At 44.2% G+C, this 26,545-nt stretch overlaps 3 protein-coding genes across 5 annotated transcripts; 2 read left to right on the top strand and 1 right to left on the bottom strand.

Moving 5' to 3' along the window:
* The first annotated feature begins 528 nt into the window (after positions 1 to 528).
* DNAJC9 (DnaJ heat shock protein family (Hsp40) member C9) lies at positions 529 to 3,338 on the top strand. Its single transcript, XM_014882288.2, has 5 exons — positions 529 to 807; positions 1,159 to 1,296; positions 1,419 to 1,673; positions 2,349 to 2,432; positions 2,847 to 3,338. Exons 1-5 carry the CDS (start codon positions 628 to 630, stop codon positions 2,976 to 2,978), a joined length of 789 nt encoding a protein of 262 aa, XP_014737774.1. The 5' UTR covers positions 529 to 627; the 3' UTR covers positions 2,979 to 3,338.
* On the bottom strand, positions 1,836 to 14,748 carry FAM149B1 (family with sequence similarity 149 member B1). 2 transcript variants are annotated; one of them, XM_014882283.2, is made up of 15 exons: positions 14,655 to 14,748; positions 13,916 to 14,020; positions 13,679 to 13,790; positions 12,617 to 12,759; positions 12,117 to 12,236; positions 11,391 to 11,561; positions 10,327 to 10,514; positions 9,934 to 10,064; positions 9,280 to 9,333; positions 8,750 to 8,862; positions 8,294 to 8,473; positions 7,248 to 7,374; positions 6,801 to 6,923; positions 6,201 to 6,282; positions 1,836 to 5,486 (listed from the first exon to the last, which is right to left on the bottom strand). In XM_014882283.2, the coding sequence occupies exons 1-15, from the start codon at positions 14,687 to 14,689 to the stop codon at positions 5,413 to 5,415; spliced, it is 1,758 nt and encodes a 585-aa protein (XP_014737769.2). In that variant the 5' UTR covers positions 14,690 to 14,748; the 3' UTR covers positions 1,836 to 5,412. The 2 variants fall into 2 exon arrangements, with proteins under 2 accessions (XP_014737769.2, XP_014737772.2); XM_014882286.2 differs by lacking the exon at positions 9,280 to 9,333.
* Positions 14,728 to 23,823, top strand: LOC106856735 (protein ecdysoneless homolog). 2 transcript variants are annotated; one of them, XM_014882297.2, is made up of 13 exons: positions 14,728 to 14,956; positions 15,528 to 15,645; positions 15,992 to 16,079; positions 17,044 to 17,222; positions 17,905 to 18,100; positions 18,963 to 19,091; positions 19,244 to 19,369; positions 20,121 to 20,206; positions 20,965 to 21,071; positions 21,499 to 21,676; positions 22,118 to 22,185; positions 22,263 to 22,483; positions 22,972 to 23,823. In XM_014882297.2, exons 1-13 carry the CDS (start codon positions 14,761 to 14,763, stop codon positions 23,233 to 23,235), a joined length of 1,956 nt encoding a protein of 651 aa, XP_014737783.2. In that variant the 5' UTR covers positions 14,728 to 14,760; the 3' UTR covers positions 23,236 to 23,823. The 2 variants fall into 2 exon arrangements, with proteins under 2 accessions (XP_014737783.2, XP_088024712.1); XM_088168586.1 differs by lacking the exon at positions 19,244 to 19,369.
* The last annotated feature ends 2,722 nt before the right edge of the window (positions 23,824 to 26,545 follow it).

The raw sequence follows: 26,545 nt of genomic DNA, 5'->3' as shown, positions 1-26,545 counted from the left end.
CATCAACTCCAGCAGGTCATGGACACCACCCGACGAAGAGCTCCCCGCCATCCCGAGCTCTCCAAAAGGCGGAGACGCGGCTACCCCTCAGCTTCCCTCCAACATGGCCAGTCCCCCACCTCCCCTCAGGGGCGCCGCCGCCGCATCGTCACCGCCTCCCCTAAGCAGCGGCGCCGCCGTTCAGCCTCCTGTCATTTGGGCGGCTTCTCCACCACCTCCCCTCAGCGGCGCCGCCCCTCAGCCTTCCCTCATCAGAGCGGTTCCTTCACCCCCTCCTCTCAGCGCCGCCGCCCTTCAGCCTCCCCTCATCTTGGCGGCTCCTCCACTCCCTTCCCCCAGCGGCGCTGCCCCTCAGCCTCCCCTCACTATGGCTGCTCTTCTACCAGCTCCCCACAGCGGCGGATGCCCTCAGCCTGCCCCCAACATGGCGACTCCTCCACCTCCCCTCAGCATCAGCACCGCCCCTCAGCCTGCCCCCAACATGGCGGCCCCTCCACCTCCCCTCAGCAGGGGCACCGCCCCTCAGCTTCCCCCGCGGGCTCTTCCCGCCTGGCGCAGCCGCGGAGCAGGAGCCCGGGCGCGGGGCGGGCGGGAAGGCTGCTGCGGTGTCGCTGCCGGCGCGGGAGGATGTCGCTGCCGCAGCAGTGCGAGGCCGCGTTCGGCACCGCGGACCTGTACGGCGTGCTGGGCGTGCAGCGCGGCGCGTCCGCGCAGGAGATCCGCCGCGGCTACCACCGCGCCTCGCTGCGCCTGCACCCCGACCGCGTCCCGCCCGAGCAGAAGGAGGAGGCCACGCGCCGCTTCCAGGTGAGGAGGGACGGAGGGAGAAAGGGAGGGAGGAAGGGAAGAAAAGACAGAGGGAGGGGGGCGATGGCGGCTATGAGTGAGACCGACCCACCGCCCCCCGGGTCACCGACCCACCAAGTGACCGAGCCATTGCCCCACAAGTGACTGTCTGTCTGCTCCCTGAGTGACTGATTCGCTGTCCCCCAAGTGACTGAACCCTGAGCGATCACCCCACTGATCATCCCCTTGTGACCAACCCCGACCCTGCCTGTCCAACCCAGTGACCCAAGGTGCCTGACTGTCCGTGGGTGACTGACCCCCGAATGACCGCTCCCCGAGTGACCTCCCGGTCACCCCTGTGTCCCCCTGCAGATCCTGGGCAAGGTGTACGCCGTGCTGAGCGATGAGAAGCAGCGCGAAGTGTACGATGAGACGGGCATGGTGGACGAGGAGGCCGAGGCGCTGCAGGACGGCCGGGACTGGCTGGAGTACTGGCAGCTGCTCTTCAAGGTGAGAGCGGGATGGGGCTGGGAGACACAAGAACCCTGCGTTGTTCGGTTTTATGTGTTTTCTCTTAAATTCTCCTGGTGAGTAAGTCCTGTAATTCACAAAGCATCGCCTCTTTGCTCCAGGTCACTGTGAAAGACATCGAAGACTTCCAGAAGAGCTACAAAAACTCGGAGGAAGAGCTGGCTGATGTGAAAGCAGCGTACATGAATTTCAAGGGTGACATGGATAGGATCATGGAGTCCGTGATGTGTGCAGACTACACGGATGAACCCAGGATACGGGAAATGATCGAGCAAGCCATCAAGTCCGGGGAGCTCCCGTCCTACAAGGCTTTTGTAAAGGAGTCAGAGAAGAAGATGATGTCCAGAAGAAGGCGGGTAGGTTGCAGCAATTGATTACCATAACCGTTTTTCCCTTGGCAGAAGTAAGTGGCGCTGTTCCCGAGATGTTTGTCACAGGATTGCTGAGTTACACACCTTGCTGTTCACATCTGGTCACCTGTGATCATCACCTCCCCCCACCCCAAATCACTGTGCAAGGCTTTTCTACTTCTTTATTTCCTTATTATACAACAACGGCTTATTACAGTTTAGCGTGTCCCTGCATTTATCTACAAAGCTGTGAGTTGCTGGAGTTAACAAAAGCAAACAAGTGGTGAAAATACATTTGGGTTGACTTCTGGCAGGTGTGAAACTCTTCTGGCCTAAATGGACTCTTGTGTACTTTTGGACACTTTGTAGAATGTTATACGCACGTCACAGTAACCTTTAATGTAGTATCTACCAAGATTTAAAAAAAAAAGGGTGTGGGAAGAGGGACAGGAACAAACATCTGTGAAAGAGCAGAAAAACTTCCTGCTCTGCTAAATGGTGGAACCAGAATGGGCTTTCCTTGCCTGGTTCCTTATCCGTGGCCAAACTCGGAAGCCCTTTGCACTTCCCTGCAGCTATTTGTACACAGATGCCCAAAAAAGCATTTGGTAATTCCTGTAAGAGTCAGTCAGATAACATGCAAAATACTTCTTTAAAAAAACAACTCGTTTTCTCTTTTAGGCAGAAAAAGAAGCTAAAGAGGCAAAAAAGACTAAAGATGAACTGGGCCTTGGTGCAGAAAGTGACTTGCAGGCGCTGATTAAAGTAAGGCTCGTTTTGTTTGTTGCAGATGACTTTGTTACTGGCTTATAATATTGTTTTCCCTGAGCATCTTTGATTTTGGATCCTTGCAACTCTTCTGAATTCCTGAGGTTAAAATCTGGCCTTAATGTTAACTATGTGCTTTAATTTAATTAGAATCAGAGTATAGTACAGATTTTATTACCTGTGCCTTTTTAAAAATTTGCAAGAGTTAAATATTTGGGGTACTTATGCAGTAACTTCTAGTTTTAGGCAGTTTAACAGAGTTTTAATGGTGATACTAAACTTTTTGTAGTTTGTACTCACTGTTTAATATAGTTTAATGTTTTGTGTAGCTATGAAACTTCAATAGGATAGCCTGTATTGGGAAGTTACCAAAGGTTTGAGTTTGGTTGGTGCTCTTTTCCCCCTCCCCAGAGCCGAAGCAGAGATCGAGAAAAGAAAATGGATAACTTTTTCGCCCAGCTGGAAGCAAAGTACGGGAATGGTGCTAAAAAAGGAGGAAAGAAGACCTCAGCCAAGAAAAGAAAGGCAGAAGGGACAGCGTAGACTGAAATACCAGGTTTCACTTTGTATGGAAACGTGGATTTGGGAGAATTTTGGGTGTTTTCCAGGCTCTTGTTTTGGACTGTGTGCATTGACTGGCTGTAAGTGGGAGACATGACTCGGAATGCGTGCTGAATAAGGAAGACAAGGCATTCCTGTGCTACTGTCTCCAGCCCTTTGGATGCTCTACAGTTGAGATCCATGTGTGCTATTCACACACTTCTTCGGTAACAAACCTCTTGCTATTTTTAAAGGTCTTTGCACATCAGCTCAACAGGTCTTTTTCAGATATGCCAGTAGTTTTATAAAGATAGTTTGGAAAATTGCAGATTTAATAAACATGGTGGTGGGATTTTTTTCAGAGTTTTGTTTCTCCAGTTCTCTGTATGTTTTCTAAATAAGCTATTTAAAACAAGCCAATTGTGTTGATTCTTCTGATTTCAGTCAAGTAAATCCTGCACACTTCCAGGGAGGATCATTTTTCAAAGGCATAGGAGTCTCGAGGTGAACACTTTGGGAGTTGAAGGCCCTCACAGCTTCAACAGCAGCTCCTGGGGGAAGCCAGAGGTAGATGGTCTCTCTGTTCCCTTTTACTTGTCTGTTCTCAAAAATAACCCTGATTCTGAGACAGTAGAGTATTTCATTGTGGTTTATAACACGAGGCTTGAAGATTACTTTTATTACACAAAATAAATAACAGTCCAGGAGTAGTCCCTGGTGTCTGCCATCTGTACAAAAAACAAAAATGGCCTTAGGAGGCAACTGCATTTTTTTAAACCCACTGACTCCTCTAGGCTGTAAATCACTACATTATGTTAACAGAATCTATTCAAGTTTGTCTGCTTTTCTAACTCTTGTGCTACAGAAAACTCACTTGGTCCCTGAGGAATGGCGTGGATACAAATGGGATGCTTATCCGCACTTTGCCTGACATAACTGACACACTGCACAGGGTTCCAGAAGAGAAATTGTATTTTGAGATGGTTTAGTGAGTAGAGGTCTCTGATGAGCATCAGCTTCTCTCTCTGAAAACTTAAGAGGTATAGATTGATCTCAGAGGGTTTTGTTGTTGTTGGGGTTTTTTTGTTGTTTTTTTTTTGTTTGGTTTGATTTGTTTTGTTTTTTTAACTTCTGGAAATGCAAAGGCAGGTTAACCCAGTTATATTTCCACAGTTCCCTGTTTTTGATTAAAGCATGCTTGGATCAACTGGACTTGTGAGCTTCAGTATTGATGAAAAATTATTAGCTGGTCTGCAGCGGGGAAATAGGGGAGCCACTTCATAAAGAATACTAGCAAAGTTTTTTTCTATTGTGAACTATAATTTGAAGAATAATAAGAAAATATAGGAAAACAGTGCTCTTTAATTGGACTAGAAAGGAACTGCTGTTTTTGTGGAGTGTCCTAACTTTGTTTAAATACAGCAGTGGTTACTTCAGCTTGTTTTTATATCTCAGTCTGGCACTCACTGTTTGGGAGTAAGATCTTCAACTAATCTCTTATTTTGAGAAGCCTGTACTTGATAGTTTTGTGTTATCTGGAGCCACAAGGCCAACTCCAGCAAATGCCTCTGTTAGGTCTGTCACACAGGCAGACACAGCTCCTAAAAGCTCCACTGTATCAGTGGCTTCTGGAACTCTACCTTGGAGTGAAGAAATCTTGTGTAATTATAGGTATTTTTACAAAGGGACACTGAGCAGTTCTGTGAAATTACCATGAAATGTCTCACCAGGAGGATTTTATTTTGAGTACTGTCTGCAACTACTTGTAGTAAGAAGTTTCTTTTTGCCTTTTCAACCTTCTTCAGTCACTAAGGAAGAGATAAAAGGTTTTATTATAACTCAAGAAGAGGCAGTGGTGTGCTGCCCTTGGGAGCTGCCAGGTCACCTGCTCTGCTGCCTTGGTTCTACACACCTGTGTTCATACCTGCTGCAGCTACCACAGCATTCATCACTTGCCTAATCTGAGTGCTTGTTATTGCCAGTACAATATTGCTTTAAACATATTTAAACATATAAATACACTTCTTTAAAAATGTAAATCACTATGGCTGTGCAAGGCCAGGTTAACCTTCCCAAGGGAAAAATCAGCAGGTCCTGCAGCACCTGCAGCCTGTAAGGACATGAACCTTTCACCAGCCTCATGGAAAACAGCACGGACGGAGAGTGTTTGCTGGGTTTCCTAGGAGTTGGGCTTCACTGGAATGTATTCACCCTTCCACTGGAGCATCACTTTCTCTACTGGCAGGAAATGGAATGTTTAAGTGCACCCCTTCTAATCTTTGGCAGCTGCTGCTTAGATTTATATAAAAATAACTATCTGTAAGGAAGGGTGTTTGAAAACTCCATGTAAACAACGTTGACCTTGCTGGGAAGGAGAGGTGGTTCATGACTCTCTGGAGGGGGATGGATGGATGGGTGGATGCTTCTCCATGGCATGTCAGTGCCTCTGTTTGCTTTTTGTGCCTGATCCACTTCGGCTGTGGGCTTTCACAGAGCCACGTAGTGGAAGACCTGACAAACGAGATCATGGACAGCCTCAAGACTTTGGGAAGGAATTACAGCTAAGTATCAAATACATCTCCTCCAGCCTAAAACTAAAATGTCTTTTTACTCTAACACATGGCTATCAACTGCATTATTCATTACTTCCAAAAAGGGCAAAGCTTATGCTTGCCAAGTTGCTGCATTGCAGAGAGCAACAGCATTCCTTGATGTTTCACTAAGTATTCGTGTCTACAAAGCTTCTCTGATATTTTAAATTGTTTTTGTCAATACAGCAGTCATAAAACTCATCTTGCATTTTTTTGGGGGGGATGGGGCAGATACTTACTTTAATTTCAGTAGGAACCACTCCTTGTTTGTTTAAAAACAAATTACTTCAGTTTTACTGCCTTTGTTAACCTCAAGTTACTATTTCTGCTTAACCTGACAACTCCTGCTTTGAAAACTTGGACACTGAGAGGCACTGGGGTTGATGACATTAAGCTTCTTTACTTGACTTAAATATTTGGTGGTAAAAAAAAAAAAACAACAACAAAATGCACCCAACTATACTCTGGAGTAGAGTAGGACATAGCAAGGATAACATCTTTGTAAATGGCAAATTAAAGACATAGATAGAACTTTGAAAAACCTCCCCAGTGGAAATTACCTGTAGGAAATACATCTCTCACCCAAAAGACTCCTTTGATTGATCCTGCTAAGCCCTGTGACTTATGAGCATACCTGAACTTGTGGATCCTCTCCTCGACCAGGACTGATTACTGTAATCAATAACAGTGCAAGAACGGCGGCGCTGGGAATGGGGCTGGAAAAACAGTTCAAGTTATTTCTGTTTGCATGAAAAAAAAAATCAGCAGCATTATAATACAACTACAAACTACTCAAACACAGGTATTTGGTAATGAGTTAGATGTTGTGAAGGTCTAAGGAAAGTTTTAAAGAAAGGTCAAATCAACTTTAGAAGTAGAAAATACACTTTCCTAACACTTATTTAGAGTGATCACTGGGCCAGTTCGATGCAGTCTTTCCATTTAAGCTGTGCTTTTCCAAAGCAGATTTTATAACTGCTGAGTCCAGGATGTTGAAATTATACCCAGAATATCAATCAAGCAGCTCTTTAAAAGCTGTGCTGAAGTTACAGCTTTCAAAGCTTACATAAAAATACATCGTTAGATACAAGAAGGTAGCAGTAGAGTTGGAGTTTCAATAAATTAAATTGAGAGTATTTGACACTGAAAACAGACTGGACATTGATTAATGTTAATTCACAAAGCACCCTTGTCAGTAATGAAGGATGAGATAGTCTAATTAGCTATGCTTTACCAAGGATGTGCTGGTTGTGTTAGGCCTGGAGAAGGGATCAGGTAAGAGCAGTTGCTCCTGGAGTTGCTGAGTGTCTTCTTGTGTCATGACACTGTAAGCACAGCTCGAGTTCCCTCGAGGTTTCTGCAAGGAGAAATAACAGAGTTTCAGTTTTTTCTTAGTGCAGCAGTACATTGAAAATAATTAACCCTTATTAAATTAAAGCTAATTTTCCAAGTGAATCATTTTATACCTAGTTATGAGGAGAGAAACATTCAACTGGCATTAGTAACAACTAAGCATCCAAGTGTGGGTAATGCTGTTACTCAAAACTGATACAACATTTTTTCATGCATCTATTTGACCTTCCGTCACAAAACAACAAATAAATTTGAACTCTTGGGCTAGGTAATTTGACCAGCAGTGATAACTTTAGATTATTTAGTAATAAAATGAGATTCTTGTTACCGTTTGCCTGTGGGGTCCTGTGGTGCTCCCACGCTCTGCCACGGTATTGGTGGCAATGGGTGGCAGGGGTTGATTTCTGTTTAGCAGCAGTGGGGAGGGTGAGGTCAGCTGCTCCTGTGTAGTCAGGCTGGAATGCGCCAGTAAGAACAGAAAAAACACACAGTTAATATGTGTGGCAGGTGGAAAGGTAAAATATTGTCTGTTTGGCCTTCTGGAGTTATTTTTCTGTAAGAATACCTTGGAAAAGCTTCAAACCATAATCTGCACGTGAAAAAAGACATTCCTAGTGCTCTTTACTTACATTTAAAAATAGATTCTAATAAAGCAGAGATGTCAGCATTTCTTAGATTGACTGGAGCCTGAGTAAAGGGAACAGAAATGTAAAATACTGGAAGGAGAAACACCAGTTATGAAGGGACAAGGAATAAGTTTCTCAGCAGTAACAGACTGGATGAGTTTATAGGTAAACTGCAAAATTAAAAGTAAACACCAGTTTAGAACACATGGAATAGACAGTTCTATCAAATCCTGCATTGTTTCCTGATACCCTGTGGTCCCTGTAAATGACTCAATTCAGTCAGGTCATTGTGCAAAATAAAAGTAAGATATTCTAGATGTGATTGAGGGCTCACTAAGAGCGCTTTGGTCAGTCAGATAACCTATTTGAACATCTTTATAGTCCAGCCTGGGCTACGATAGCAACGTGCAGTATGGCCTCCAAAAACTGCAGACTTTAAAATTTATCTTGAAAACAGGCTGCAGAAAAAGACAGTCGTGTCAAAGAAGAGGTGGTGGTGGTGGTCACTTTGCTTGCAGAGAACAGTCTGATGTCTGTTTCTCGTGTGCAAAACTACCCGGATATGGGAATGTATGTGACTGACTGCATCACAGCTGGCAGCACACTGAACATCAGCTTTAACAACTCAGCTTTCTCAGGGGAGTTGTGCTTTCCTCACTCCAATAATCCACGTCCTCCCTACCCAGGGATGCTTCCCGTGCTCTCTGGGCCTGGTACCCTGCCGGGAGAGGCTGTTTTGGGGACGTACAGGCGCCTGCAGACATCGTCCCCGGAGCGCGGGGTCCCGATGGGATGCAGAGTCCGTGGGGGAAGGTTCCTCCTCCTCGTGCAGCGGGACAGGGACGAGGTGCTGAGCTCCAGGGGACGATTTGGCCACGCCCGGGTAGAGAGGAGGGAACTCGAACCTGGCCGTGTGTCATCCAGGTCCCTAACAACAAAAAATTACCAAAAGACAGATGGTCAGCCTGACAACTGCTGTTACCAAAGTGCTCACCTACAGGTGCTTTCAATCATAAAATACGTGGGCAGAAATTATGTGTGTTGATTTTTAACATAACAAAAACAATTTTCACAGAGGACAAACAAACAAAACAACCAAGCAGGAAAATAACTAAGAATTGCTTTCTCCCGAGGTTTTGGATTGAATCCCTCTCACTATGAGAGTGCTCTACTTTATTTACTACAGGTGATCTGTAGTTCTTACAGTGTTTTCTCCACTACAGGCAGGTTCCTTTGGTGTAACTGGATCCCATGGATCACCATCAAGCCATTCAGGTTACGCTGAGAACCACTACTTGATCCTTGAGAGAGAGTTACCTGAAATTTTTTAAAAAAAGTAAGTAAATTACTGTTTGGCAGAGACACACACACACATTTAAAGATATTGTAAATCACTTTGGAGAAAATTAATTCATTTCTTCCATGGCATCCAGATATATACTCAGTTATATTACTTCCCTAGCTAGGGGATCTTAACAACTAATTTTTTTTAACAATAGTGCTTAGAAAATGTCTTAATATTTCCCAATTGACCAGCTCATTTGCTGATCTTCCAACAATGACTATAATCAGAAGCTTTACAAAAATAATTTCAGCATATATTGACATTTTATGTCAAGAACAGATCTGCAAAGTCCTTTTCTGAGATACAGACTGATCTGGAAAAAACCATCATATTCCACCCACCATAACAAGATCAAGTAGAAAATAGCAGAGCTTTAATCCCATACATACTTGAGGTGTTTTTCTCCTCTTTTTGCTTTTGCGGCCACCTCTGGTTTTTGGGCACTACACACACAGTAAGGGGACACAAGGGACAGGCAAGGGGGAAGAAATAAAGGAGAAAGAAATGAAATAAGAAGGAAAAAGATGAATTAAAATGGAATAAACAGATAACACTTTGGGGCTCACCACTCTAGAAGCAGATAATCTAAAGCAGATCATACAGTTAAATTCAGTGTCTGAGAGAAAAAAAACCCCGTGGTTTAGAACTGCAGAGATTTCTCCCTTCTTGCTGGATGAATTAACTATTAATGTGAGAATGGGATCCTACAAACACACACACTCCTCAATCTCACTATTTAATTGAAACATTAAATTCTGGAAAGAACTACATCCTGAATCATGAGCCACCACATGGTTGTCACACACAGATATAAAATACTGTTTCAAGGAGAAAAGTGGGAATTAAAACTTCCAACTGAGTAAATAAAAAGTGAATAATAAAGTAAAAAAAAAAAAAAAGAAATAATAGATAAAGTGTCAGAAAGGACAGCCAGCATTAACACAAGGTCTGAACTAGTTATTTACCTAAACTCAACCACTGTGTTTGCTGCGGTAACACTGATTCATCCCCACACAAAACAAAAGCTGGCTAAAAATCCTTACCAGGTTTGATGTCACCGAGGGCATCTTCGTGTGTGGCACCCGAGGTAACAATGCTGGCAAAGGATCCAACTGCAAAGGGCTTCTGGCATCTGCTCGGAGTGTTTCTACTGTTATGATATTTTTCTCATCATCTGTGCAAAGCAACAGAGAATTCCTGTCAATATTGGCATTGCTAGTCATGGAGAGTGCTATGAATCGAATTTGTTTTAGAGAGAGTCCCCTTGGATGAGAAGCTCTGCTAAGTTTTTTTGAAGACATGTTTCACACTGTTAGCAAAATAACCTTTTTATTCCCACTGAAGTGATCATTCCCAAATACATCACTCTCCCATGGCATGTCTGCAAAATCAGCTGAAATCCCCTTTTGAGCCCTCATCTAAACTGTGATCCTTACCAGAGGCTGACCCTTCCCAGTGCCTGCAGATCAATTCTTCCATGCAGACCAGGACTTCACTCCACACATCATCAAACACAAACGTGAGCACAGAATCCTTCATGCAGGAGTAGGGAGAGACAGGAGGAAACCCCAGTTTCCGTCTGCCAGAGGACAATCCCACTTTTCTCACGTGCAACTCCTCCTCCCTGTAAAAATATAAGTATTACCTGCACCAGAAACACATCGTGTCCTATATTTACTTTTAGTTTTCCCACTGACCTCAGTGAGAAATGATTGACCCACCCTGGTCTCCCTATACAGAATGATAGTAAATCATACTCCATGAACAATAATTCACCCATGAGATCAAATTCAAGTCAAAAAAATCAGTATTCATCGTTACAGACAAGAGAGTGATATTATTTGCTGCAGCAATGTCTCTCTAGCCCGGTAAAACCGAGAAACATAACAATTTTAATTTAATGGTCCATGCAGATAAGTTGCTTTAATTATTAAAACCAGTTAAGTAGTCAGGAACTGACAGTACCCTCCAGAATCCTTACCCAGGTCACATGTTCATACTGTAGGGCTGAATAATGTAAAGGAGTAAAAAGATAAAAACAGTGGTAATTGTGTCTTGACAAGCATAAAGTCCACTCTAGTTCTTATAACTACCACTGAAAAGAATCCAGGAAGGTACAGTTCCAACCAAAATGCCAGTACGAAACAGAAGCAACACACTGCTGTTGCATAACTAACAGCAGTGAATTTGACATAATATAAAAAATAAATGGTGTTTAAACATGTATTATTAAATACACAGGCTCTTAGTTATGATGGCATGAATTATTCAAACCAAGCACAAAAATGGAGAGCCTGAAAAGTAATCAAAAAATCCCAAAACATAATTTAGTGAAAGAAATTGTCCTAGGAAGTAGGTTGGGAAAATTCCCAGTGCCTGGGCAACCTCAAGCCTTTGAAAGCTCTCTAGAGAAAAGATAAATAAATTATCAATAACAAATCAAGTATGTGTATCTTAACTGCAGGAACCCCAGAACACTATTTTAATATTGAATACTTACACATCTCTGTGGTCAAATGCCAAGTATTCCTCCACTATGCCTTCGGAGAGAATGATTTCCTCTTCCCCTTCATCGCTCTCTGAGGAACACAAGGTCTGAGGCTTGGAAGGGTCGGCCTTTTTGTGAGCAGGAGCAACAAAAAGAGGCACCTTCTTGCCCAAAACCCTAAATCTGAACAGGTGACAGTTTTCAGAAAGCAGAAATAAAGATAAGTTGTTATTCCACCTCAAATAACAGAGACAGCATGGTCATAAAGGGCAAGCAGTAGTGAGGCCGAAATATTATTCAATACAATAACAACGTTTGGTTTTGATACCTTTTAATTCTTGCTAAGGAACCTGAAACTTCCAGGAAAAAATATCCAAAGCTGATTAGAAAGCATTCTAAAACATTAAATAATAAAAGCAACACTAACATAGTGCTTTGTATTTTTTAAGGCCTAGGAAAATTTAAAAGATGATTGATAATAAAATGAGCTATAGTACACACATAAGAAAGCAGCAGCAGCAAAGATATTTCTATTTACTGGCCAGTTCACTGTAGTCAGCACAAGCACAGCTAGGTGTTCTTGCTATTCTAAGTGTATTACATTCAGTTAAAAAGGAAGGGAAAGAGAGTGTGCTGTGTTCAAAACTCAGCCTAACAGGAAGGCTGCACACTTCAAGAAGCAGACAACAAACTTGCCTTCCTACCTGGGCATGATCCAGGCTTATTGCTGGTACTTACTCATCAGAATCCTTTTCCTGTGGTGAACTTACATCTGAGGGAGCCAAACTGCTCGAGGGGGAACTCGAGTACCATCCATACCCTTCATCTGTGGGGGTCACCACCTGCTTCCCCACCACCCTGCCACGGCAAAAGCAAAGGATAAATACAGCAGGAAACCCTGGCAGTACGATTATCCAAGGGTGTAAGAGCAGCAGCAAATCCTAAAAGTTCTCCTGGGAAGCTGTGCAGTTTTCCTGGTGACACTTTCAGTTTTCTAAGAGAATTCAGCTCTGTTAAGGCCAAGTCAGTTGCAGATAGCAACAAACCTCTGTCGAGGAACCACATGCGAGGTAAGAGAATGTTTATTAATGACAGGCAGGCACATTACCAGAGTGATCTTTTTACCTCTATCTACAGCATAATTGCATAAACCCACCCTGCCACCTGTTTTACAAGTAAACTGTGTGCATCCCTAGCCTTGTTGTGAAGGCACCAGCATCAGTCCATTAATAAAATACCTGAGATGAGGAAAGCTGGAGGACCACTGGTGGCATTCTTCCCGCAGTCCCTCAACATGAACGTTTTCTTTCTGCTCATACAGAAGCTCATCAATTTGTCTGAACATCTGCTGAACTTGTTGTGTGGCAGCTTTGTCAAATTCCTAGAGAGGAAAGAAAATACCTTGTGAATAGCATTTGCAGGGTTTTTTTAATTGATCTTCTTAAATATAATTGAAAAACACAACTATTTGTTTAAAGCTTAGCAAGATTGCGTAAAAATATTTTAACTTTAAATAATTTTCTCCAGGAGATGATTCAGCCTGCTCTTAAGACGGATGGCAGCCACATAAAAAGCTGACATTGACACAGCAGGAAAAATTATTAAGACATTTCGAAATATCTGTATTATCATATTAACCTACAAGACTTAAAGAAATCAGAACAGGAAGGATAAAATTCAGTGATATTTTAATGCAATGGAGGATTTGTTGCTTCCAGTGTCCAGAAACAACAGCAACACAAAAAGCAATGCAGAATAGTGGGAAACACTGAACCTGAAGAATGGTTAGGTCCTTTTTTATATGTAGATAGAAAATGGGGTCAGTTCTGGGATCATTTAAATCTAAACAGCTCCATCTTACCTCCCAGAAGGCAACAGCACACGTGACTTTGGTGGAAGGAGAATAAATCAAACATTTCTAAATGAAAATAATGTTTTAGGAGCTTAGTATATTTTGAGAAACATGCAAGGATGCAGAAGTTTGATAAACTCGGCCAAGTATCTGGAAGTCGTCCAGTCACAGCTGAGGTTCCACAATAACAGCATTTATAGAAACACTCATGCACTAAGTGATTTGCATTTCCAAAATTTTTAGTGGAAATGCAGAATATTAACAGAATAATATGAGCCTAATGTGTTTTGAACTGAAAGATGGAAAGCAGTAAAGAAGATATTTTTTCTATAATCACTATCATCATTTTTTGACAGATCCAATCATTTTTGTTCTGACATTTCTTTGCAGTGATATTTCAAGTGTCTTTCTGTGCTAGATTTGGCTTGGATGATTATATTCTACTCACGTCATAGCCCCAAGAGAAGACTGAGCTGTCTTCTGTGGAGGTGTCAGCACAACCCTGACTAGCAGTCCGTGGATCTCCATGATCATCCGATTCCTTATGGATTCTGGACTCCCTGAAATGCATGCGTTGAGCCAAAAAAAAAAAAAAAAAAAAAAAAAGAGCCCACAATAAACAACGACAAATCAATTCAAACAAACAAACAAAGCCTAGCTGGATCAGATATGTCGTGACAAGTACCTGGAGGTCTGGCCGAGGTTTTCAGCCGTGGGTGTGGCTGAGCACACCTGAACCCGTGGCTCTGGCAGTGGGTGATGCCTCAAGGCATGTTTTGGGAGTCCTTGTCTAAAACAAACAGAAGCGGAACACGGCATTACTTACAAAAATAAACATTTACGGAGTTCCCAGTAAATTTTATAGGTTTTTCTTTCCTGCTTCTCAAGGACTGTGCATACATTTATTACATTTATTACAAAGCTAATTCTTGTCGCCAAAGCTGTAGGTTTAAGGTGTCACAACTAACTCTAGGATAAATATGGAGTTAAAGGTTTTGGCTTCAAAATCAGTTAAACTTAAGATCTTGTGAATTGGGCTACAGCTCCCTAAAAGCAGAGACAATGCCATTATCACTGCAGTTAATTAAAATGAATTGAATCACACAGAACAAGAGTAAACGAGCCGAGTAAGTCAAAACTGACCCACCTCTTGGGTCAGGGGAAAAAAGCCAGTTACAGGGATTTAGTGGCGTTCTGTCACACCGGTGTGTGGCCGGGCCCGGTGCTCAAGAATCCCGGGAATCCCAGGAACCATCCCCCGTCGGGGGCAGGGGGTGACCGGGCCGTCACGGGGCCCTGTTCGGTGCTGGGAGGAGCGCGGGCGACAGGCCCGAGAGCGGGGCCGGGGTGGATCGCGACCGGGACCGGGACCGCGACCGGGCTCGGGACCGTGACAGGGAACCGGGGTAGCGGCGGCCACTCACGCCTGCACCGGCTTCCGCGCGTATCGCGATATCATCCTCAGCGCCGCCGCCCCGCCGCCGCCATCGCGCCGCTCCTCCCGCGGGGGCGGAGCGCGGCCCCGGCGCGATGGAGGCGCTGCGGCGGCCGGCGCTGCCCGAGGACGCCGTGCGCTACCGCCTGTTCGCAGCGGCGGCGGCGGGCCCGGGCGGCGAGGCGCTGCTGCGGCGCTGCGCTGAGCTGGCCCTGGTGCGCTTCGCCCCGCTCCTGGCCTCCTACGTGTGGCAGCGGCAGCCGTTCCGCCTGCTCTACGTGCCGCGCCGCGGTGAGCCGGGAGAGGGCCGGGGAGCACGGCGGGAGGAGCGCCCGGAGGGGACGTGTGAGGGGGATCCGGCGGCCGGGAGTGGGGAGCGTGTGAGGGGAATCTGGAGGCCGGGAACCGGGAGCGTGTGAGGGGGCACCCGGCGGCTACGAGCCGGGAGTTTGTGAGGGGGATCCGCCGGCCGGGAGCCGAGGGAATGTGAGGGGGATTCGGAGGCCGGGAAAGTGTGAGAGGCACTCAGCTGCCGGGAACCTGGAGTTTGTGAGGGGCACCCGGCGGCCGAGAGGTGAGGGCGTATGAGGGGGATCCGGAGGGACCGTGTGAGGGAGGCCGAGGGGGAACCCGGCGGCTTCACAGACTCACAGTGTCACAGCATGGGTCAGCTCAGAAGGGCCTCCAGTGAGGCATCTGGTGCCACGTCCCTGCTGCGGCAGGGTCATCACAGAGCACACGACACGAGATATTTTCAGCAGGGTCTGGAATATCCCCAGTGAGGGAGACTCCGCACCCTGTGGACGATCTGTTTCTGCGTATGGGGTTGCTGAGCCGCCTCTCTTCTCTGTGCCCCGTCCAGGCGAGACCCCGGCGCACATCGGCGGCACCACCTTGTTCGGGGATAACGTGGAGGATGAGTGGTTCATTGTGTACCTGGTCCGGGAGATCACCAGGGAGTTCCCGGGGCTGGCGGCCAGGTAAGGCGGGTCCTGCTGAGATGCTTTTTTGGGAGGGGTGCGAAGGGATAGTGCCTATGCTCTGAAGGTCCTGTCTTAATATCCTTGGAGGTGTTTTCCCATCCTGTACATGTTTGAAATGTCCGAGGCTGGGTAGGGTGGAGCTTGGAGCAGCCTGGGCCTGTGGAAGGTGTGCCTACCTATGGCAGAGGGGTTGGAACCAGATGATCTTTAAGGTCTCTTCTAACCTAAGCCCTTCTGTGGTTCTATGAACATTAAAAAAAACCCCAGCAGACATGGATTCAGAAGTGTGTTGTTGTGCTCTGCAAGGCTTTTCCTGCTAAGAAACCAATTTCTCCTTTGCCAGGATTGATGACAACGATGGAGAGTTTCTCTTGATAGAAGCAGCTGATTTTCTCCCAAAGTGGCTGAATCCTGAGAACAGTGAAAACAGGGTGAGTAACTCATCCTGAAAACAGTTTGCAAGGGGGCCACAGTGGCCTTTTATGTAGCAGCTGGAGTTTTCGCTTGTACCTCTACCCAAGTGGTCTGACTGCTTCTGAAAATCCAGAATGCTGTCTGTCCCTTACTGTTGCTCCCTTCAGGAGCATTCCTGTATCTGCCTGAACTTTCTAGTTCTGCTAGAACCACTTGGATTCTTTTTTTTAAGCCTTATTCAGGAGTGTTTAGGCAAGAGGATTTGCTGCCCTCTGAGTAGGGAATGCTCAGGGCTAGAGTGTTGCTGTCTCTGTAAGGACACAGACTTTGTCTGGTATTGGTGAAATGATGAACAGACACCTTCACCTGGATATGGATGGTTGCTAGTGGTCATGTCACTGCCAAAGGATTAAAATGGAAATAATTAACTTGGTCATTAACAAAAAAATAATTAATTTTTCCTTCACTCCAAGATTCTTAAAAGGAATGGAACACAACACAAAAATCGATTGCAAGTGTGCATACCTGGACTATCAGGCTCGTATTTTCCTTTTGTGTGAGGGAGTTGAGAACATTGCATTCAGGGCTTTTCTTGATCAGGAGCCAGCAGAGGTCACATGTAGCACCTGAAATAATGCTTTTTAATCCTTGTGATGTTCTGAAGCAGTTAGGTTATGCTGATTCTCCTGAAGCAGTTCTCTAGTTGAAGAGAAACTTGGTATTATTGTTATTAAGGAAATAAGATACATTTGATGAAACTTAATACATTTAAAATAGGGATTTTACTGGCTGGATCGTGGTCTCTGGCATCTCAATAACTTTTTAAAATAAAAAACCTGTGCTGCTTCCTGTATTGGTTCTCTGTTTGTGCTTTATATTCTCTGTATTTAAACAAATGCATTTGTATATGAAATGAAATTTTCTATCACTCTGTGTGTGCCTGTTCTTACCCTGTGTGATGCGAGCATTCCTGTCTGCCAGGTGTTCTTCTACAAAGGAGAGCTGCACATCATTCCACTGTCGGAGACTTCGGAGCAGGACTGGGACCTCTCTGCTCCCTGTCCCACGATCCCAGAGGCATTGGCACTGTTATCCACCCACTCCGAGGAGTTCCTGGCTGCAGAGCCCATCAGAGCTGCGGTGTACAAACGCATCGATGGGTATGTGGGGACTTTATTTGGGTCCTCTACAATGGTGAGGTTTGGTTCTGTGCTCTCTGGGGTTTAAACATTTCCCCAATAGATGTGATAAAGTTGGTTCCTTTTCAGAAACCTGCAGCTAGAGGTTTTTCTCTGGCACTCTTGGGATGAGGAGGATCAGTGTCCTGTGATCTGGGGGCTGTGAAACTGCTTCACTGCTGTAATTCCACACCTGACAATGACAAGAGTTACTCTTCTTTCACATCCTTCTTATACTGAAAAATTTGAAAGTTCCGTGATCTTTTAGGGAGCCCTGTGCAGGGCTACCCAAACTGTAGAATTAGCAGAATTGTCAGAGCTTCAGCTTGTCACAACTGTGTTCAGCCCTCTACTTTATTTTTTGCAAGGATTTGACAGCATAACTTTTACAGAGCATGGTGAAGAATATTGCATAGCTGGATATGTTGGTTAAGTTCACAGGGGCTCATCTTACCCGTGTAGGGGATTCAATTTTATTAGCCATGTACATTTATATAAATGTATTATCGAAACAGACTTTCTAAACATTAGATTGGCCAAGTTTTAACTCCAGAATAATCTTCTGACCCATGATACAGGTAAATATTAAAGTGAAAATGGGCCTCATGATAAAAAAGGCGTGGTTTAACTTGCACTACACTTCCTACATTCTGTTGCTGTTCAGGTATCCCGAAAAGATCCAGGCGTCGCTGCACCGAGCCCACTGCTACCTCCCGACTGGAATCGTGGCCGTGCTGAGGCAGCGCCCGTCCCTGGTGGCTGCGGCAGTCCAGGCCTTCTACCTGCGGGATCCGGGTGATCTACGGGCCTGTCGGCGCCCTTTCAGAACCTTCCCTGCCGACCAGCGTGTGATGACCCTGGTAAGTGCTCTCTAAAGCCTCTGATGATCCTGGTAAGTGCTCTTCTAAAGCTTTGTCACTTAATTCCCTTCTGTAACTGACAAGGGTTCTGTGGCATAAACACATAGATTTAACTTAAAACTGCGAGTTTTCTGTTGTTTTTTTTTTTTCCCCTCTGGCTCTAGGGATGAATTTCCATGTCATGACATTAATAGCTTCTCTGGATCGATGTGGCTGGGGCTGATCACGAGAGAATTGTTTCTGAAAGGGAAGGTTGTGATAGTAGTTTCTCTGCTGAATGCCTGCTGAGTAAATTGATCTCCTTGTGTGATCAGAGGAGTTCGACAGCACTGCCAGCCAATGTGAGGAATTGCTCCTAACCAGTGGTTTACTCCAAGGCTTTTCACGTCCTCAGCTGTACTCACACAGCTCTGTGAAAGCTTTTATGAAGTATTTTATGAGAACTGTCCAAGCACTATGGTATCAAATGCATTTTGTTACAGAGTTGCATTACTAGACTCCTGAAGAGAAGCTTTAGAGTCAATTTTTGGACTTCTAAACTGTTTCTGATATCTCAGCTTTTAATCAAATTTAATTTCACTTGAAAATACACCTTCTTGATGCAAATACAGAATATCGAGGACTTTTCCTAATATATTAAGACTGACGAAAATTTATATTTGCCTGGGGATTTCGATTTGGAACACACTTTGTAAGGCCTTAAAAGCAATTAATCAGGATATATTTTGAATGCAGTCTCAGGTATTGCCTGTAATATGTGTGCATTCAAACACACTTTAGTGAGCCTGGTGGGAGCTGAATGCCTGTCCACAGCACAGTCACGCTGCAGGGAGTGGGTTTTTTTCTGCTCTGGCCGTTTCAGGTGACTTTCACTCGGTGTTTATATGCACAGCTGGTGCAGCAGAAGTTTGTTCCAGACAGACGCAGTGGGTACACCCTGCCTGCCCCATCTCATCCTCAGTACAGAGCCTACGAACTGGGCATGAAATTGGTAATAATTTTTTGATGCATTTTGTACTTTATGTACATTACGTATGTCCAGGAAATGAGTCTTTGCCTGGAAGTTGTCTTCTTGTCCAGAAAAATGTGGGCAAAGGTCATCACACCTTGAGAACCTCTTCTTGTTGCATCTTTTGTATACAGGCTCATGGCTTTGAAATTCTGTGCTCCAAGAGCAGTAAAGTAGCTCCTGATGCCAAGAGAAATGTGTTAAGCAGTCCTCTGTGGGAGAGATTCCTCAGGAGCTTGAAGGAAAAAGATTATTTCAAGGTGAAGCAGTGTGTCTGTGCCTTTAAACAGTCCAGGGAAAATAGATTTTGACTCTTGAACATGTGTAAGGAGCTGCATCGGGGCAAGAACCTGAATCCTTATCTCTGTGTAAAATGAATTAATGTCTTTAAAAGGGACATGTGCAGTTTGTTCCCCTTTGAAAGTAATTTATTTTGGAAATTAAAAAGGAAAAAGCAAGATTTGGGGATTGATTCATTCATCTAAAGAAAGAGGAGAAATGCACTTGAACGGAGAAAAACGCCATATGATTGTGTTAGGTGTACCTGATTTCACTGGTTTCCATTTCATTTCCACACCTCTAAAATTAAATATTCTTCAAGACTCATACATAATACCATAGACCTGTTTGGGCCCATACAAGTGTCATTTTTATGTGTGTGTGGTTTTTGTGAGTTCTGGGGGTTTTGGTGAGGTTTGTGGGGTTTTTTTGAAAGATACTTTGACTACTTATTTGAAGTGAGTAAGTTAGACATAAATTAGCTATTATCTGGTGGTTATAAAATTGGATAGCTCTATAGAAATTCTTAGGTTCATATTCTTTAATATACTTCCAATATAAAACTGCCCCTTTGTTGCATTCAGTTCCAAGTGTACATGGCAAAGAGGTTTTATTTGTTTTGGTTGTCTCAGCATTTCTGTGTGACAAACAGCCATCCTTAGGAAGCTTGACTGTGAAGAGGAAGGGGAGGGAGAATTTTTTTGATTCATACCTGTGACTTGCATTAAATAGGGAGAAATGGAAGGATCTGCAAAGTACCTGGAACTGTTGCACATGGCAGAAGATCACTTCCAGCAGTCTGTTGATGTCCCAGAAAGGTAAGAGCTACTTGAAATTCACGAGTATCATATACCCTGCCTACAAATCCTTCAACTGACCTTTAAAATCCTTGTTACAAAAAACCTGAACCCTTTTCTCCATCATACAATGAACATGGATGCTGTGGCCAGGATGTATAAGTATTAATTCCTCTAGAATACTCCACTAGGAGAAGTTCTTGCTTGAGTAACTCTTTATCTCAGTTTTGTGAAATGCTGAGCTCTTCCAAATGGATTAAGAGGTGACTGAAAAGCATTATTTGCTTGGTTGACTGTAGAAAGTTTAAAAAAGTTTCATGGAAAAGCAGTCACAGTGAATAATGAATACAGAGTAATCGGTCTCCTTTGCTCAAGGAGCTGGCTGTAGATTTCTCTGAAAGATCAAATCCAAAAAAATAAATGACTACAAAAATATCTGAGGCTTTTCCAGTCCATACTATCTTGACTGCTAGTTTTTTGAGTTTTCGGTCTGTGCTGTTTGGGATCTGGCAATCTTAATATTTACTAAGGCCAAATAAATGTAAAGAAAAAGAGCCATGACAAATGGGCTTTGGAGCCATCAGCTGGGAATTCCAGGGCCTGGCTGTGTCCTGTTTTGGCCAATACTCTGTGCAGTACTCTGGTAATTCCCCCAGATTCATTTCCCTTTCTGATGTGTTTGCACGGAAGGAAAAATGAAGAGTTTGAGTGAAAACCTGAATGCAGATCACGTGATCCCATTGAATCCATTTGGGTAAACTGTATTTGTTTTCTTCTAGCTCTGTTGAAGTAAGCCCAGGTGATGAAATCCTGGCACTGCTACAGACAACATCCATTGATTTGAAGGAATTGGAGAGACAAGCAGCTTGTCTTCCTCCAGAGGATGGTGAGCTGGGTGCAGGGAATTATTCCTATTACAGATGATTATTTGAGGGAATGTTGACAGCTGTGAAGAGAAAGCCAGTCATTAGTCATGAAGCCAACCTTCATTAAGGCTAAATACTGGATTGGCTCTCCCTTTTTACAGTAAGCCTTCCTTCTTCTACTTAGTGGCCAAAGGATTCTCAGTGGCTAGAATGAAATGTCTTAGTTTGAACTCTGCAAAGCAGAGTTTTAAAGTAGTGAAATTAAATCTCCACTCTCTTCTTCTCAGCCTCTCTCTGCCTTACGCCATGTGTGACCCAGGATCAGCAAAAAAACTTAACTGCAACAATGAGCTGCAAAATGGTTGCAAGTCTTGTCAGTCAGCTGGTTTGGGCACTGTGGGCCAGCAAGCTTGTGCAGAATAACAGAACTGTCCTGTGTTCTTTCAGATGACAGCTGGCTGGATCTTACACCAGATGCTCTGGATCAGATGCTGAAGGAGGCAAGAAGTGAATCCCTTCCTTCCACAAATGACGAAGAGCAAAAATATGACTTGGAAACAGTTGCTGAGAGCATGAAGGCCTTTGTGTCCAAAGTGTCCACGCATGAAGGAGCAGAAATGCCATGGTAGTAGCACTTTGAGTTTGGGGTCTGGTGTAGAATGTTGGACTGTGCTGCAGCCCTGTGGTTGATTGTGTGATGCAGAGAATCAGAGTTTGAAGGTGTTCTGCTGAGCAGGGGCCTGAAGCAAACCCATAGCAGTGAAGATGTACTTGCTTTAAATCAGCTTGGTGCCACTCTGACACTGGTGCAGGTTACAGTGCTGCAAGCTGAGCTGCTCTCTGTCCCTCAGTCTGGTTTTGTGGTCTTCAAAATTTTTCTCTGTCATTCCAGAAATTCCTTCACACATTGTTTCTTGTCTAATCCATACAGGCTTCAAGCTTCTGAGGACTTCTAAGCTCAAATGTCCCCACTTCAATCCTGGCTTGAGATAATACGTTTTTTGTCTCTGTCAAGCTTATGCAAGCAGAAAACCTTTATTTATTTAAAAATATTTTTATATTTCAGGTCATCTGATGAATCCCATGTTACCTTTGACGTAGATTCTTTTACGAAAGCACTGGACAGAATTTTAGGTGGGATTGCTTCTTTATTTGAAACAAATCCTGGCACTGATTTCTTTGCTGTTGTACTGACACAAAATAATACCCAGGAGCAGACTCGGAGGAGCTGGATTCTGATGATCTGGATGAAGAGGAGGAGTTTGATTTCTCAGATGGGGATGATGAAGACCTGGATGCTGGAAATCCAAGGCAGGAGCAGAAGGTGTCTCCTGAGGAGCTCGTGGGCAGTCTCAAGGCGTACATGAATGAGATGGACCGTGAGCTGGCACAGACCAACGTCGGGAAAAGTTTCACCACCCAAAAAAGAGGGGTGAGTATGCCTCGAGCTCTGATTTGGAGCAGTAATTTCCAAACAGGAAATGTGCTGAAAGTGGCCATTCTGACTAAGGTGGTCAGAACCTTCCCACACGCAAGCGAAGTGTGCTGTAGTTGCACCATAATATGTTTTTTTCAAACTAAAGCTTCCCTAAGCTTTGAATATGCACATCTTTTCCAAGACTTAGTTTCATTTCCCTGGTTTTAGTAGTAGGGCAAGCAGCTGCAGCTTAACTTTTGAGTTCCTGTAGTAGTTTGCTCCCATAGGAAGCTGAACTAGGACTCAGCAACACTTTCTGTCCTTGTCTTGGAACTTAATCTGGCTCATGGACAGTGATGATTTTTACCTGGCATGAGCATTTGGTGGCTGAATCCCTGTCTGTCAAGACTCTGCAATGCACTGGACTTTGTTGACTGCAGAATTGTTGTTTCTTTTCTCTGCTCCTGCAATTTGACAACCCTTTCTCCTTGTACTCGCTGCAGGCAGGTTCTGTTGAAGCCACATCTGAGAGTGCTGGCCCCAATTGTGGAGCTGAGGATGCTGAGCTGGCATCCGTGGATGTGGACATGAACCTGGTGGCAAACCTGCTAGAGTCCTACAGTGCCCAGGCTGGCCTGGCAGGACCCACCTCGAACATTTTACAGAGCATGGGCGTGAATTTACCTGAGAACACAGATCTCACTGGCTCGAGCAGCCCAGCAGTGCAGAGAGAGACTTTGGACAAGACATGGCTGGTGGGGAAGTGAAGCACACACAGACGAGCAGGATGTGGGAGAAGAGGCCAAAGGTTTTAATTTTGAGCATTCTGTTCATTATGTGTCGCTTCAGCAAAGTGAATTTACCTGCAAAGGCCTTCTGTTTGGACACTGTCTTGGGTGGAAATGAGAATTTCCCAGTGCTAACACATCTTCAGAAAACTGAAAAATGATGTTGTGACTCGAATTATTACAAAAAATTCTCTTCCATTTTTCCAATCAGTGATCCAGTTTGCCACATTTCTAAAATCTCCTTTTATGCATTGCTAAGTGGTTTCAATATCTGGGAAACAGTTCTTGTTCTGAAAATGCTGCTGCCTTCAGGGGGAGGTGGGGAAATACCACATTACAGGAAGAGTTTCATGGATTTGGGAACGCTGGTTAAATGTTGGGCAGACATTGAATCCTTCCCAAAAGGAGGATGCTGCATTGTAAGAACTTCTGACAATTACTGTAAGAACCTGTTCCTTATTAAGCACAAGCATTTGAAGAGCAATTGGATCAAATGTGGAAATATTGGACAGAAGTATTTTTAAAGTTTATTTCAATAAAAACAGAAATAAAACATGATTAGTGAAATTTTTTTGAAGGTGTGCATAACTTCCTTAGTGAAGTATCAGTTCTTGGAGTGAAAGCATTTTCATAATTGGTCATTTTCTGAATTACATTTTCTGAATTATCCCTGAAGGCTGGTATCATGCCAGCAGTAGCTGTTTCTGAGCCCAGCCTGAACAGTTTGGGGTTTTTTCAATGAAAACATGGCTAGAAGGCATGCAGAATGTTGCTTTCACTTGGAAAGAAAAATCTATTCTACATATGAAAACTTTAGTTTCAACAAGATAACCTTGAAATAAAATACATAGAAATTCTTGATTTACAGACACGAACAATTCAGTCCTGCCAGGTCCAAATCAGCTTCTTAATTTTTCTTAATTTTTTTTTTCATTCAGAAATTAATCAGTTGTCCTCCACTGATATTGTATAATTTATTTTGTCAACAGTTCATGGAGAGTGCTGGCAGGCTGGACAGGGATTAGAGATGGACAACAAGAGCTGGAAAGTGTAAAGAAGGTTCTCCTAAATTCAAGGAATTTAGACTGCTGAGAGGTGAGGTGGACTAGAGTCAGACAAATCTGTGCTGGGAAAAGGGGGTTAACAGAGGTTTTCTAATTTAGAGAAGGATAATGAGCAGTTAGTGGTGGAAAACAGAGGTACCTGAACCTTGGAAAGGGTTTGTGTTTGACCAGGGATGGTAATTAACACTGAAACTATGCAAAATTCTCCACTGATGAGTAGTTAGATCAAGTTTAGATACTTCAAAAAATAACTGAGTTTTAAGAGCATGATCACATTTAGCTGTTGTGTGGCCTGTGCTGTACAAAAGGTCAAAACAGATTGAAGGACTCTTGTAGTGCATGAGGAAAACTCCTAAGCTGAAGTTGAGAACAAAGCTGCTCTTCTGGAAACACTCCAGCTGATCCTGCTGCTTGGATAATCTCACTTTTCCATCAGTGGGACTGGGATTTCTCCGGGGCTGTGCTCATTCCAACTCTTTCCATTTGTTCAGCAGCTTCACAGTGGAGACCTTTAAGGCTCTGGAAGAGCTCACAGGAGAGTTTGCCATGGAAGAATAAGCATTTCCATGCTGCCTCTTCCACTGCTTTGAAGTAACACACGAGGCATCTCTGCTTTTAATTTTGAGAGTATTTGTAGTGAAGAAAGTTTGATGGAGTTAATTAGGGAAGACAAGTGTGGTGTGGTTCCCTTTCAACAGATTTCTACTGAAGTACATTCTGAAGTTGTTTAGTTGGCATCTCATTCCAACACAATTGATTCACTTTCCTCACCTGAGCATCTGCCTTTTGTACAGCCCTGTTCATCCTGGCACTTCTGACCCTTCCCAAGCCCGTGGTTTTCTTGTTTGTGGCTTGACCCCTGCAGCCCCAGTTGTGCACAGTGACTGGTACGTTTCAAGCAGGAAAACAAATCATGGATCTTTCATCTTCCACCTATGAGATCAAAATTAACCCCAGGGGACAGAGAGACCTTTAACCTCTTAAATCTCCCCTGAACCCCTGGGCACTGTGGCTGCTGCCACTCTTCCCACTGCTGAGTTTTATGGAGCAGCCTCAGGAGTCAGCAGCCCCCAGCTCCTCCTGCCAATAAATGGTTTTGAGCTCCTTGTGGTGTAAGTGGATGCCAGCCTCCCTGCTGCCATGAAAAATCACCTCCCTGCAGGACACCTGGCCCCCTGACCCTCCTTTCCAAGGCTCCAGCACGGGAATAAGAATCCCCAGGCACGTGGTAGCTGCAGTGGTGGAAATGCATTTCAAGGAATGTTTACACAGCTCCCGCTGCAGCTGCTTCTCTCAGTCTCTCCTAGGAGAAACTGGATTTTGTTTTCCATGGCAGGGCACTCAGAGCAGGCCCTTTGCACCACCTCAGCATCCCCTGGGATGCTGCAAAGGCTGCAGAGCAGCAGCTGCATTCCTGTGGCCATTGGCATCTTTGGACTGGAGCACAAGAGCATCTGTTCTGGCACATCTGAGGGGGAAATCTCTTCTGCCAGCTTTCTTTATTCCCCTAGGAAAATTCCTTGCCAGGGAGGGATGTCAGGTCTTTGGGGGCTGTCAGGGCTATGTGAGGCTTTTGTGGGGCATGGGAGCATTGACAGGCAGGACTAAGAGCTCTTCAGGGCTGCTTTTAAGGCTACCTGGCCACACCTACTGCAGGTGATCTCAGGAGTCTCTCCTGGCACAATGGAGAGAGGGATGCCTTAGGATTTTAGCTTTTATGTTGTTCATTTCTTTGTAATCCTCGATTCTTTAGTGTATAACTCTGAAATCCATACAGAGTGTTTGTTAGCTGCTGCTTTCCCATTTCGGTCAGACACAACAATTTGTGGAGAAATGGAAACAAAAGTGACTTTAGGGGGAGCAAACTTGGGGTTAATGACTTCATTACTTGAAGCTGTAATTGGAAGATGAACCCCCAATAGGCAAATGCACCAAACTTATAAAAGTGTGATAAATCCTAACATACTCCCTGAAGGAGAAAGGGTTTTAAATTGAGGGGAAGCCCTCCTTTTCCCTTATTGTCTGTGTTTAAACTGGGGCAATCCCAATTCACTGGCAATATTGAGGGTATCAATTGAAAGAAACCTGCCTTGGGTATTTTTTAGGGATATAAATTGATTGGAATCCTCATTTTCTTGTTTAAATAGTGTAAGTATCATAGTATGATAATGTAAGTATAACATATAATAATGTAATATGTGATAATATAAAAATATGTAAGAATT

The sequence above is a fragment of the Sturnus vulgaris genome, chromosome 8 (assembly GCF_052056855.1).
Source record: "Sturnus vulgaris isolate bStuVul1 chromosome 8, bStuVul1.hap1, whole genome shotgun sequence".
In the NCBI taxonomy this organism is placed as follows: domain Eukaryota; kingdom Metazoa; phylum Chordata; class Aves; order Passeriformes; family Sturnidae; genus Sturnus; species Sturnus vulgaris.
This window is presented reverse-complemented; position numbering and strand designations above follow the sequence as displayed.